The sequence below is a fragment of the Dipteris shenzhenensis genome, chromosome 8 (assembly GCF_047967505.1).
Source record: "Dipteris shenzhenensis isolate YYH24624 ecotype China chromosome 8, Dip_SZ_1.0, whole genome shotgun sequence".
Lineage (NCBI taxonomy): Eukaryota > Viridiplantae > Streptophyta > Polypodiopsida > Gleicheniales > Dipteridaceae > Dipteris > Dipteris shenzhenensis.
The window spans coordinates 7148548-7162099 of record NC_141603.1 but is presented as its reverse complement, the minus strand read 5'-3'; the positions used below and the strand labels follow the sequence as shown (position 1 = coordinate 7162099).

At 44.1% G+C, this 13552-nt stretch overlaps 1 protein-coding gene across 3 annotated transcripts in view; it reads right to left on the bottom strand.

Moving 5' to 3' along the window:
• The window catches only part of LOC147899039 (uncharacterized), a 62297-nt gene extending 49310 nt beyond the window's left edge, over positions 1 to 12987 (bottom strand). For 2 of the 3 annotated variants that reach the window (XM_087378003.1, XM_087378005.1), the window contains exons 1-3: positions 12562 to 12987; positions 754 to 1029; positions 151 to 231 (exon numbers count right to left, since the gene is read on the bottom strand). In XM_087378003.1, coding sequence (XP_087234129.1) covers positions 151 to 231; positions 754 to 1000 — 328 coding nt within the window. In that variant the 5' untranslated portion in view covers positions 1001 to 1029; positions 12562 to 12987. Of the gene's footprint in view, positions 1 to 150; positions 232 to 753; positions 1030 to 12497 lie in introns of all 3 variants that reach the window. The other variant, XM_087378004.1, reaches the window with a different exon arrangement.
• Between the last annotated feature and the right edge of the window lie 565 nt (positions 12988 to 13552).

Here is a 13552-nt window from a genome sequence, read left to right as displayed (position 1 = left end):
TTAGCCATCTTTGTGGCTCCATCTAATGATTGATATGAAGCACACAGTAATATTCCTAGAAATACAAGGAAGATACTGGATTGTGCACACAGCACCATAAATCTATCAGACAGTTCGAAATAAAATGAACCCACAGAGTAAACTGCTTACCACCGTACACGCTCTTGAAATCGTCATCAGAATCTGAGTCCAGCCAGAGGTGTGAGTCAAACCAGACTTCATCCTTGGTTGCTGCCCCACAGCACCGGAGACAAAAGATGTCAACCAACCTTAAACACACACTAAGTTCTCAACTTCAATTAACAACAGAAGAGCATTCCATGTACAAACTCTGAATGGACTGGGTTAAAGCATGATAGCCTTACTACACGTAAATGGAATTAGAAGAGGTTATTACAGCAATCGACTTTACAACTGTTGATTAACCACCTCAATGAATGACTATCTTTGCTAGCACATAATTGGTATATAAAAGGTTATTAAATCATCTACCCTACGAACTGGAGTGCATACCAAACATGTAATACCAATCAATAATTTTGAAATGCGACTTCTGATTATGGAGTCCATCCAAGCTTGTACCCAACACACCCAAGAGTTGGCCTGTGTGAAAAGTATACAGTCCTTTCCAATAGGCAAGTGTTAAGAGTGCCTAGAGTGCTGCTCAGGTTTTCCTTTTTCCAAAACCATGTTGAGGAATGCCCAGCTACCTAAATGACAGTAAGAGTTTGAAAATTCAAAACCAGAGCATACCATGCAAGCTAACTTGTGGATCATCCTTGTGCTTAGGCTGCTTGCAGACCTCATCATTAATTTGCCTTCTTCTAGGTGCAGTCCCTTGTTCTGTCTGCAGAAACCTGCCAATGCCATTCCTTGTTACCCAGGTGCCCTTATCTTTCACCTCTTTCGACACATTTGAAATGCCTGTCGTGATGGTGGTGTCTTCAAATGATGTCTGTCTTGCTCTTTTTCTACTGTGAGCTGAAAGACATCCTCCCATTTGTCACTTCTTTTCTCATAAGCAATGATCTGAAAAAATCATATAACTTGTATGAGTTTCAATTACATCAAAGCAAGGCCCTAGTAGCTGATAAGAGAGCTACATATTACATGAACAGCCTCTTAACTGCACATATCTGCAAGTGTGTTTTCTAAAAAGCAAGTCGCATAAAATGCAGCAACCCTTCTAAAGAGGATGAAAAGCCTAAAAACACTTTAGTCATGTCCTTTGTGGCTGCCATATACATTTACGTGACCTCAAATAATTCACGTATTGCAAAGATAAAAAATTCTGCTACTCAATTGAAATTGAGCAAAACTATACTCGAGGCTAGTGTAACAAAATGTCAAAAGAACAACACTTTCTGCCTGGCACAGAGGAGTGCCAATTGAAAGAGAGAGAGAGAGAGAGAGAGAGAGTTTCAATTTTGCTCAAAAGATCACAAGCTTTAGGAGACCACTGTGAGTTCCTGCTGATCTTATACCACACCTGAATCAGTAAAATCATAATTCTCTATTTCATTTCAAATTTCCTATCCCGATACGGTGTGAAAACATCCAACGTAAAACATTCCAATGCTGTCATGCAAAATTGCAAATGCACCCGGAAATGCCACACTAACATGTACATCAGACTGGAGGGTATAACATGACTGGAGAAAGTACCACTGTCAAATGTGTGTCCGATCAACCTGTGACAATTTGACGTTGCTTTCTGCAAATGGTTTTGCAACCATATACCCAAGAAGCCTGCTATACGATCTACATGTGTCCCCATTGCTTTCCAGGGGTGTATCACATGGTTTTGCAACCATACATCCAAGCCTGGTGTAGGATCTTTTTGGCATATTTGCTTTGAGTTAGTATCACGTTCTTCTGATCTACACATTTCTACTCCGAGAAAAAAGGGCATGTCTCCCATAACTTTCCTGGAAAGTCTGATGCACATTTGCCTTTCAAAATTAGAACTATCAAAGCGTTCCTAGAATGGTAGGATAGACCATGGATGACTCTAGCTCATTGGCAGGGTTAGAGATTATTAAGGGACCACATGCTATGGTCCCATGGAAGAGACAAGTGGCACATGGCACCAAATCATTGGTTGGTCTTAGGTGGGTTTGGCACATGTCACATGGACACGCTCCCAACACTCCACACAGCCTTGGGCATTGAACCAGGTGTGACTTCTCACCTGTGTGCATTAGACTATATTGGTACACATGGGAGGGCACACGATAACTTCTTCATAAAGCCTCAAGTGGTTTCTCCCACACTCACTCTAATTATCATGATACTGTTCAGTAAATTAAGCAATTTCACTATATGACATGACAAAATGTGTATACTAAAGGTTGAGAAAATACAAGTTACAACTCTACTCAAACTAGGTCTAAATAACCATGGATAAGCTTTTAGCAAGACTTAAGGTAACAAGTAACTACTCATTTAGACTCATCAAACCAAGTCAGCGAAAAGGCAACCAAAGTCAACTCTGGTCAACATGGTCGAACATGATCAACAAAGCTGAAACTATCTTCCCTACGTACATGGAAGAAGCCCTGTGTGACTAGAATGTTAACAAAGGCCCAAGTAGGCCAAACCAACTACCCATAGTTAAGGACCTAAATGCTTATGGCGAAATGAGTGCAATGTTATGTGTACTCTATATTGGAACTAACCCTCATAAGGTTTGAAGAGTCCTCCAAATTTGCTTGCATCTAAAAGATATGAACCACAATAAGCTGAGATGAACAACAGAGAATGAGGGCAAAAAAACACAATCTATTCTTCCACAAGATGTGGGAAAAACCTGCCCAAAAGGGCCTGCAAACATCCAGTAGATGCTAGGCAAAGATTCACCTGGAATGGCTATGTCATACTGAACAAAACAGGTCCTGCAGAAGGGCTTCAATGTGCACGCGTGCGTGTGTGTGTGTGTGTGTGTGTGTGTGTGTGTGTGTGTCTCTTTGCAGCAATCACTTTTTGATTGCTTGCAATCTCGTGTCTTTGATCATGATGTATATTTGTCCTACAGTGAGATTTTCTCTTGATGTATTATAGCTCTCCCTTTCTGGGATAGCTTTTTTTGTAATATAATGACTCGAAGATTCCACACAAAAATGTGTGCGTGCGTGTGTGTGTGTGTGTGTGTGTGTGTGTGTGTGTGTGTGTGTCTCTCTCTCTCTCTCTCTCTCTCTCTCTCTCTCTCTCTCTCTCTCTCTCTCTATATATATATATATGGCCTGAATAGCCTGTGTCCCAGCTGACCAGCAGACCAACCAGGTTGGCCTCGGTGTGGCATGGGCAGCATAAGCCTAGTCTGGGATTTATAAATAGGCCCATAGGCTGACCATATCTGGCCACGATTTGTCAGCAGCAGTCCCTTTAAACAGCCCCATGATGAGGACAATGAACCAGGCTTCTGCCTTATTCTTCTACCCATTCTCTACCCTAATCTACTGCCGTTGTGCCCCATAGGTGGGACATTGACTTCCAACACCCTCTCTCATTGACTCAACTCTGGGCCCATGCTCAAGTGTTGTATGAGGTGCTCCATTTGCTTTTTGTGAAGAGCCTTGGTGAACATATTGGAAACTTTCTCTGAAGATGGGCAATAAATCTGCTCCACCTCTTTGTCCTTGATCGGCTCCTAGATAAAATGGTCATGTACATCAATGTGCTCGGTCTATGCATGGTACACCAGGTTATTTGCTCTGATTGTCGACATGATTGCCATAGCATTCTCCTGGAAACATCCATATCCTCAAGTATCCATCTAAGCTAGAGAATTCACATCCAGCCATATATGCTGCTCTGTATACTGCCTCTATGAAAGAAAACGCTACTAAAGGCTGTTTCTTCCTGAGCCATCAAACAACACTTATGAGACAATGACCCGAAGTTGAATGTCGTGAATCTCAATCCCCATCTCAATGCAAGGCACAAGATCGACCAGTTCCAGACTTTAGCTATAACTGATACCATCATTGCATTTATCCTTCAAATGCCCCACTACTCTCAATATATATCTAGATGATCCAGGAACATGCCCAAACTCATCCTCTGAAACCCAACACATAGTACTGTTTCAATATCAATGTTGAAAACCATAAACTCCATCACACAGGGACAAGCTACTATATACCTAGATGAATCCAGAAACATCCCCAAACTCATCCTCTAAAAACACAACATAGTGCAGTTTCAATCTCATGATAGTCACTCATAAGATTGAAAACCATAAACTCCATCACGCATAGCAGGGACTAGCTACTATGACATCCCCACTGACGTCATCAGCGCCCAACAGTGGGTGTAGACCATAGTATAAAAGTATGCTCTCACACATACAAATCCACACACCCACACATACTTGAGCATCCATTTATACAAAGTCTTCGTACTGAGTTTCTGTCGGCACTCCGAAGGTGAAGGGCAAACTCAGCCATGACGAAGGCTGGCACTAAAGCAGAAGTCTAATCATAAAGTAGTCCAAATCTCTTCATTCAAGCTACAACTTCTTGTGAAGTCTAAATGATTTCATTTTAGTCTCTCCCAAATGAGCATCTAACTCTAAATCTAGCTGATAGGGCAACGCACCATTTAAGATAGAAAGAATTATCGCAATACCAATAGACCGCACTTGGACGAAAACTTCACAAGGTGAAATTTGCATGTCCGCTAATACGGCAGAAGCATATACCTAGATGAATCCGGGAACATTCCCAAACTCATCCTCTAAAAACACAACATAGTGCAGTTTCAATTTCACAATAGTCACTCATAAGATTGAAAACCATAAACTCCATCACGCATAGCAGGGACAAGCTACTATGACATTCCCACCAATGTCACCAATGCCCAATGGTGCATATATGCTCACATTTACATATCCACACACCCAAACATCCTTGAGCATCAATTTATACAAAGCTCTTTGTACTGAGCTTCCACCACCACTCCAGAGGTGAAGGGCAAACTCAGTGGTGACAAAGGCTAGCACTAAAGGAGAAGGCTAATTAAAAACTTATCCACATTCTCTTACTTGTAAAGACTATACGATTTCATTTTAGACCCCCCCAAACAAGCATTTCTAGGCAAAAATGCTTAGACAATCTAGTTCATAGGACACTTAAGATGGAAAGAATCTAAAGTACTGTGGGAACATATATTTATATGAATCCAGGAATATGCCCAAACTCATCCTCTAAAAACACAACATATAGTGCCATTTCAATCTCTTGATAGTCACTCCAAAGGTTGAAAACCATAAACTCCATCAAGCATAGCACGGACTGGCTACTGATATCCCCGCCGACGTCATCACTACTCTCAATCCTACTTTGCAGCGCTATCCCTTGACTCTAAAGAAAATTGACAAAGTAATCCAATTTGAATATCAGGTCAGGTATTGGTTCGGTGAAGGTAACTACCAAGCAACCTTGGATACAAAGTTGCAACGATCAGCTGAGATGTATCCTCGTTGCTCACCTTGAACCCAACATCCATAGCTGTTGGTGCCTCTCTTGTCGAGCCGAGTAGAGCTCCTCACAATACTTATCCTAGGAAATGAACATGCTGTTGTGCTTCGGCCAAACTTCTATTCTAAGAAAATAGTGGACTCACCCCAAATCTATCATCTCAACTTACAAGGTAATGAGCAAGATCTTGTCCCTTGTACAAGATAGTGCCTAATGGGTTATGACATAAACCAATCAAATAAAAGTAGTCATCAAGTCTTTGGTACCATGCTCTTTGGGCCTGTTTCAGCCCCCACAAAGCTCCACGTGGCTAGTGGCTACTCCACGTAGACCTTCTTGTAACTCTCCGTTCGACAAAGTAAACTTCACATTCATTTGGAAAATTGACCACTAGTGGTGAGACATGAGAGCTTTATTGTAGAAATGTGGTCATCCTGGAAATGTTTCACCAAAGGCATTTACGGCTAAAGCGAAAGGTGGTAAGGGAAAATCCAGCAAGGGGAAGCCGAAAGGAAATAGCAATTCCAAGGGCAATCTAACGACAGTGGAGAAAACGAAGAGGACTTGTTTCTACTGCAGAAAACCTAGACACACAGGCAAGGACTAGAACTAAGAAGGTTGACCAAAAGAAGAAAACGAGCAAAGACAACAAGCCCAAGGAAGGAAAGGACTCTTTGAAGAACCTGCTGCTGACAAATGGCAGCCAGATTTGGTCAGTCTATGGGCCTATTTATAAGCATGGCAGAGGCAGCAAGGGGGTTCAGCCACCCTAGATCATGATAGAACTGGTCAGCCTACAGGTTGGCCACAACATACCCAAGTCGGGTCTGTACAGACCAGGGTCGGCCCTATCTAGGTTGGCCTGCCTTATGAAGGAGGGGTACACTTAGAAGTAAATAGAGGCCCTTTGGCCCTCATCCACATCCCACTAAAGCCCTTAAGGCAAGACAAGAGTACAAATCACGCCCCATTGTGCTCTGTTTGACAAAGCCATTCCAGGCTAATCTTTGACCAGTATCTACTAGATGTTTGCAAGCCCTTTTGGGCAAGTTTTCCTTACACATAAAGAGATTGGCTAAGGTACTTTGCCATCATTTTCTGTTGTTCATTTCAATTTATTGTGGGTTCATATCTAAGCTTAACTGCACACTATCTGAGTGAGAAATTGGAGAGAACTGAGTAATCCTTCTGCTGCATGAGGTTGCTACAGCAAGCATCCCTTAGTCTACACCAACACCCCCTCTCAACAACACATTGTGTGTCACGAACATCCACACGCCCGTGGCCATGCTAGCTAGTGCTAGCGCAAGTAGCCAAGTCAACGGCCAGTAGACGTCCATACAACCATTCAGGCAGCCCTGTGCAATCAGCAATCAGCACACAATCAACAGGCAGTCAGCGCCACGTCATCGCAGGTCTAAGAACACAGAGTTGACTTTTTGGCTAAAAGTCAACGCGTTGACTTTTTGTCTTTTTGTCAACGTTGGCTTTTTTTACGGACCTGGTCAACGGTAGGCGTTGACCAGCCGACCAGGTCAACGGTCGGCATTGACCAAGTCGGCCAAGCTGACCTATCAGCCTATAAAAGGGCAGCCTTTGGCCCTCATTCATCATCCACTCCTCACGCCTTCAAGCCTTCATAGCAACAAGAGTCACGCCTCCCCGCAGCAGACCAGCAGGGTAGCCTCAACCTCTTCAGGGATCTAGTGAGGATTCACCTCCTCTAGGTAGTCTAGTCTTCTAGTTTTGAATTGAGGGTTTCAGTCCCTCCATACAGTTGTTTTCAGCCCTTTGGGCATTCATTATTCAGTTGCATCATTTTCCTCTTCGGAGGTCCACTACATTCTCTCCCTCTGATTCTCTCACTCACATCCACAGCTCACTTTGTGTATTGAGTGCATCATCTTACAGTTGCAGTTAGTATTGGGCAGGAGAGAGAGTGAGGATAGTCTATCTTCCGCTACATTGGTATCAGAGCTTTAGTTTTCTTTCCTGAGATAGGGAGGGTCAATTTAGCGACAGCTCTATTGTTTTATGGTCCAAACAAGATCCAGCAAGGACACCATGAGCACTAGTGAGCAGTCCAACACCGGGGGAGGTGAGGGTTCAATGCCTCAACCACCACCCCCACCACAAAATCCTGTAGACACTTCCATGTCTGCGATGACAACCATGTTGCAGGCTATGATGCAGATGCAGCAACAACAATCCGAGGCTCTCTTCACCCACGTGACCCAGCTTCAGGCGATGTGGGAAGATCATGAGCAGGCCGCCAGAGAGCACGAAAGGCTAGCTCGAGAGGCCAAAGAAGAACGCGATCAAGAGGCTCGAGAAGCCAAAGAAGAACGCGATCGAGAGGCTCGAGAAGCCAGGGAACTCCGAGACCACGAGGCTCAAGAGGCCAAGGAGCTCCAAGAACGTATTGCTCGAGAAGAGAAGGAAGAACGGGATCGGCAGCTTCTCATTTCTCTACTTCGACCAGAGGGGGGAGAAAAGGAGAGACTTCCACCTCCAGCCAAGCCTTCTTTTCCAGGGAATCTCAACTTCACACGGTACGATGGTAAGCAAGAACCTTTAGTGTTGACTTCATGGCTCAATCAGTTCGAAAGTTATTTTTCAGTGATGCCTACGAAGGACAATGAGCGGTGCATCCTAGCATCCATGCACCTCACAGACGAGGCAATCACCAGGTGGCTCAAGTGGCAGAAGGACCACTATGATGCAGACGAGGAGACACCTCTCTATAGCTGGACGGAATTCGTGAAAGATCTTCGATCACGGTTCCTGCCACCGCAGTACTTGGACAGGCTCCAAAGTCAGTTCTACGAGCTACGCCAGGGAGACACCGAGACGGTGAATCATTATGCCAATAAGTTCACTCAGGTGTTTATACAGTTGCAGTTGGAGGACAGTCTGAAGCTGAGCAAATTTCTCCATGGGCTGTGTACACACATCCAGTTGTATGTCAGAAGTTTCAGGCCACAGGATTACGAGTGTTCATATGAGCTTGCTCAGAATTTGAGCTCATGCACAAGGGTCAAGGATCCAAGCAGGTCAACAGTAAGAAGTCCCAAGATTCCACACTAGGTGATGGTGGGAATGGGCAGCAGAAGAAGAGCTGGATGGCGAAAGATAGCAATGGCTATGGCGGGTACTTGGATACAGCCACACGAGCACTCTATGCCAAGGAGAATCGATGCTTCCATTGTCATGTGCCGGGCCATAATAAGAAAGATTGCCCGCATTACCAGAAGCTTCTAACAGCAGGAGCCACGTCAAGTGGCTCAACAACAGCTTCAACAACCTCAGTAGTCATTGAGGAGCTTGATGAACAACAAACTACAGGGACAACCTCAGTAGTCATCCAGGAGCTTGAAGCTCCGCAGAAGGGGGAGCCTCGTCAGTTTCCCAAAGTCCATCCCATCACCCCCTCAAGAGCTAGGAGCATACCAAATACCGGCAAAGCACTAAGCATCATGGGTTGGTTTCAACCCATTTTCGACTCGTTCAACATCCAACAATATTCACAACTTCAATCCTTAAAATCCCTGTCGCTTCTCCACTTAGATCTCCACACATTGGCTTATTCAAGAAACTCTAGAATAACTCCCAGCTGTCTCCAAAAACAAGCTCGTATAGAGCTCCATGCAGGTTTGACTCCTGAATTAACCAAGTCATCCGTAATCCCTCCTGTTCTCCTAATCTCCTAGTCCCTTACACAAAGTTTGACAAAATTGTTTAGCATCATGTCTATGATCCTTCTTGGAAAGGCTCATCAAGCCAATAGCTTTAGTCAATGTCTCAATCGCCAAGGGGTCCTTTCTACCAACATCTTCAACAGAAGCAAAATGCTCCAAATGCCTCTGCCACAATAACTGCCCTTTTGTTTGTTCAGAAGGGTTTAACCCTCCACCCGAACAAAGTATGTCACCAAACCGTGCAGCTGATTCAACATGCATATGCAAAGAAAAAATGTACCCTAGTTTTGTTTCCTCATGATGCTTACTGCTGCAACAAGCCAGAAAGTACCAACCAAATCAGTGTCCATTGAATTTCTATGCTAACATGCCAGTCAGTGTTTTCAACTGCTCCACATTCTGTCTCAGAGTGGCTCCTTACATCCTCATCCCTCTCAGTGTAGCTGGTCAGCACAATCTAAGGAACCTTTGCTATCCTCCATTATCACAAAAACTTCTGGACCTCCAGATCACATCTGAGTGTAGACTCCAAAGCAGATTTCAACAAATCTTAGTAACCCATTCTTTTGACTAAAATTTGGAATTGTCAAAACCAAAGTCTTGAATTTTTGCTTAACCTTGTCAGCAGACTTTGCACAACAAATAAAGGTGATCCGATTTTGAGATTAAATATGAGACAACTGGAGCTTGCATTAGATTCATTAGCACTATTTTGATATGCCTCGACAATTTATTTGCCTCTAACAACACTTCCACTTTCTCTTTCTGGCAGTAATTATCTTCTATTACATGCATTTGCTTACGTTGAGTGACAAGTCAGGTTGCATGAGAAAGCATCTTAAGAATTGTGTGGTAAGCCTTGATTTCCATTTAGGCACATTTATGAGTACATGTAGAATTTGTGTCACATGCACCAGAGGTCAAGCCCAGGTTGCAGTGACAACTGGCTACGTTGTCTGCCAATCGCAGCTCCCTACACCATATGTGGCAGGTTTTGGGGCCTCCAAAGGGAAGCAACAGGCATTGTAAGTGGGCTGCCGGAGGTGCATTTTATAGGCAGCCTCAACACCCTCCAGGTCGGCTGGCTGGTCGGCCAGTTAGTGCTGGTTGGGTCGGCCAAAACAGGCCCTTCCAGCCCCTATGTAAAGGGAGCCTTGGCCCTCATTTCAGCACACAGATCCCAGCCTCCAGCAGCATTTTCAGCCATCCTATGGTCGAGGTTTTGGTGTCGTGGTTCAGCCGCATAGCTCCATCTCCCTCGTCGCAGTTAGGGGAGTAGTACAGTTCAGTTTGTATGCCGATTTGGCACCCATGTACAACAGTAGTCAGGGCATTTATGCCAGCAGTATATATAAAGCAGTGTACTATAGTTAGGAAGATCCCCGCATGTTACAATTTGAGGGCAACAGCCATATTTTCAGAATTGCAGCATCCAAGTGTTAGAATTATCCTGTTGGTTTTCACAGAATGCATTCTTCTCTGATGGCAAGATACACCGGAGTCAGGACAACATACAGCCAGGTCAAGTAGAGTCTATAATCTTCAAAAGCCAAATACACCCAATCTCACAAAGTGAGGCTTGTTTGTTTTGAAGAAGAGTTTTTTCATTGGGAACATGTCGGAAGAAATGTGGTGAAGGTCTCAAAATACCTGCCAAAAACCTAAGTAGATAACAAACCTCCGGCTGGTTTGTCACAGTTGTTGCCCATCCAAAAGGGGAGGGGACAATGGACTTTCATCACAATGCTACCTTCGACAAAGAGGGCCAAAGATACGTGGTGGTTGACATGCTTATCAATCAATCTCATTACGGTGGCCAACTTCCCAGCTTGTCTGGAAATTCATTGTTCACATGTTTAAGCACCGTGGGTCTCCTCGTGCAAGTTCATGGATCCTTTTCTGCATGAAATATAAAACATTGGGCAGAGTATTACACTCCAAGTACAGCATAGCATCCTAAGTTGACGAAAAGTCTAAGAGGATACACAAATGGGGCAAGGCAAACAGAGACCTTGAGATAAATGGCCTGGACTAGCATAATTTGTTATAATAGATTATACATATGGGGATGAGCCCGTTTGAGGTCATGTATGGATACAAGCTAGAGATGCCTTCAGCACCAGCTGAGGCTGTTAAAAAATCAGCAAACAAGACATGCCCTGGAGAAGTTAGAAGCTCTTTTTGCAATTGGCCCACAAGAACATGCGGTATGCCCAAGCGAAGCAACGAAATTAAAGGAGTGTTAGTGTCTCCACAAGCACACTATGCCTCGTTGGAGGGTAACACCAACACATAACTGGCCAATAGGTATTATAATCTCCACAAAAATATCCAGAAAGTGAGTCGCATGTCAGATGGAGCTCCCACCCAAGTGCGTTTCAAGTGTCATTATTGAAACCACATGAGGGTCAAAAGGTACTTACCAGAAAGCATCGTACAAGAGAACCCATCTTTTAGATCATCGTCCCTTTGTAGGCACCGTCATGAAAAGCATCAAGCATGACATTTTAAAGGGTGTGATAAAAGTTACGAGAGCGTGGATCACATGCAGCGAATTATGCCATCCAGAAACCTTAAGTGTGAATAGGACAGAACAACCGTATCTCATAGCATTGAACAGAGGAGGAGGATCTTGAGACCCGGAGGCTGGTCAATCCAGCCGAGGAGTACAAAAGCATTTTGTGCCATACTGGACCAGTAGAGACTCTAAACGACGCATCGAGCAACAGGGGAAAGCAAGCCTCACCAGAGTGCTGCATACAAGAATAGAAGATTTACGTCTTCAAAATATTGCTAGACTTGCATTTATGTTGCAGGTTAATGTGATCTCAGCAGGGCAAATTTAATGAACAGCACAATACCATTATCTGTCAAAAGCAAGGGAGACCAGAGGACACGTAGAGAAAAAGACTAAAACATTTTGTAAACTATAATACAGATTACAAACAGTAGCTGCTTCACGGTACGCTACGTTTTAGTGACAATAGGCTGCGAAAGCGTCGACCACGACCTTGGCATTACGTGCTGAACCCATTAGAGGAAAGACTTAGAAATCCTTTGCCGGAGCTGCAGTCTTTCTCGAGGAGTCTATGAAACTAACTCTAACAGAAAATGTCCCGGCAGTAATGGCTAAAGTGACCATTCTGAAGGCATTTAAACACCAATTCTCAGGTCAAGGGCTGCTGGCCTAACACGATCTGGAGTTCACACAGGCCCAACGAACGCTCGAACAGTCAATCGAGATGTTTTCAGGACTCAACAGCTGTAAATTCGTTTATTCTGACAGAAGAGATGTGGGAATGATTACTGGCAGGTGTACCTAGTGATCAGCAGAGAATGAACAAAAGGCTTCCTTCTAGCAAAACTTTAGACCACGATTGCACCTGTTTCTGCTCCTTCTACGTTCGAATGAAAGTCTTGATCCTCCTTCAATTCTTTGCTCACAGAATTGCTGGGCTTGCCATACACCGAAACCTCCGCACTATTCGTTCCTTACAAGAGTCACCAACCGGGTATTCGACAAATGTATTGAACGATCAAAGGGGGCGGGGAGGTATGAACCGCTGCCTTAAAGGTAGCAGAACGCTGGGCTCCCGTGGATCGTGAATCCTTCGCCGTCAGTTCATCCAGGGCGCGGAAATCGCAATGCTGATACGATGACGCGCGCACCAAAGAATAGCCTCCGCGTCGCGGTTCACAGTAACGCATCAATGGGGAGAAGGAAGGGAAAACGCGTGGAGAGGGCGAGGAAAAAGCGAGGGCTGAATCAAAGACGGTCGACCTTCCCAAAACAAGCACAAGAAGAAGAAGAAGTCTGCTGGAAGGTTTGGCTATGGCGATGGCTTTGAAAGCTTAATCATATTGCTAACCCCTCCACGTCACACCCCTTCCCCTCCATGCATGCACCATCACATTACATTCTGCATTACCTTACCACACACTCTCTCGCATCTTGGGTCACTACCTCTCTAACAGCCCAAACGCCCACTGCTATTTCAATTCGATCGATTTTTCCAGAATTCAATCTAACGTACACAATTGCATAAACTCTCTAGTCTCGCACAACTAAGGATAAATATCAAATTCTCCATTGTGAATTTTAGTTTTGCAGCCCTTTTCATGAATGGCAAAGATCTACGAAGCAATTCGGGCCATAGTACTACAACTTCAGACTCGTGCCATAAGCCATAGCACATTTTTGCAAGATACCCAGCATGGACACCAATGCATCACCAATTCTCTTAGCAATTGGCAGTGGTTTTGTCGTAACTACTCTAGAAGTATATGGCTTGTTTCTTGTTCTATGCTTAATTATGGTTATGAGGTGCACTTTAATTTCCAAAAGCATGATACTCATTATTCTATGGAACCAAA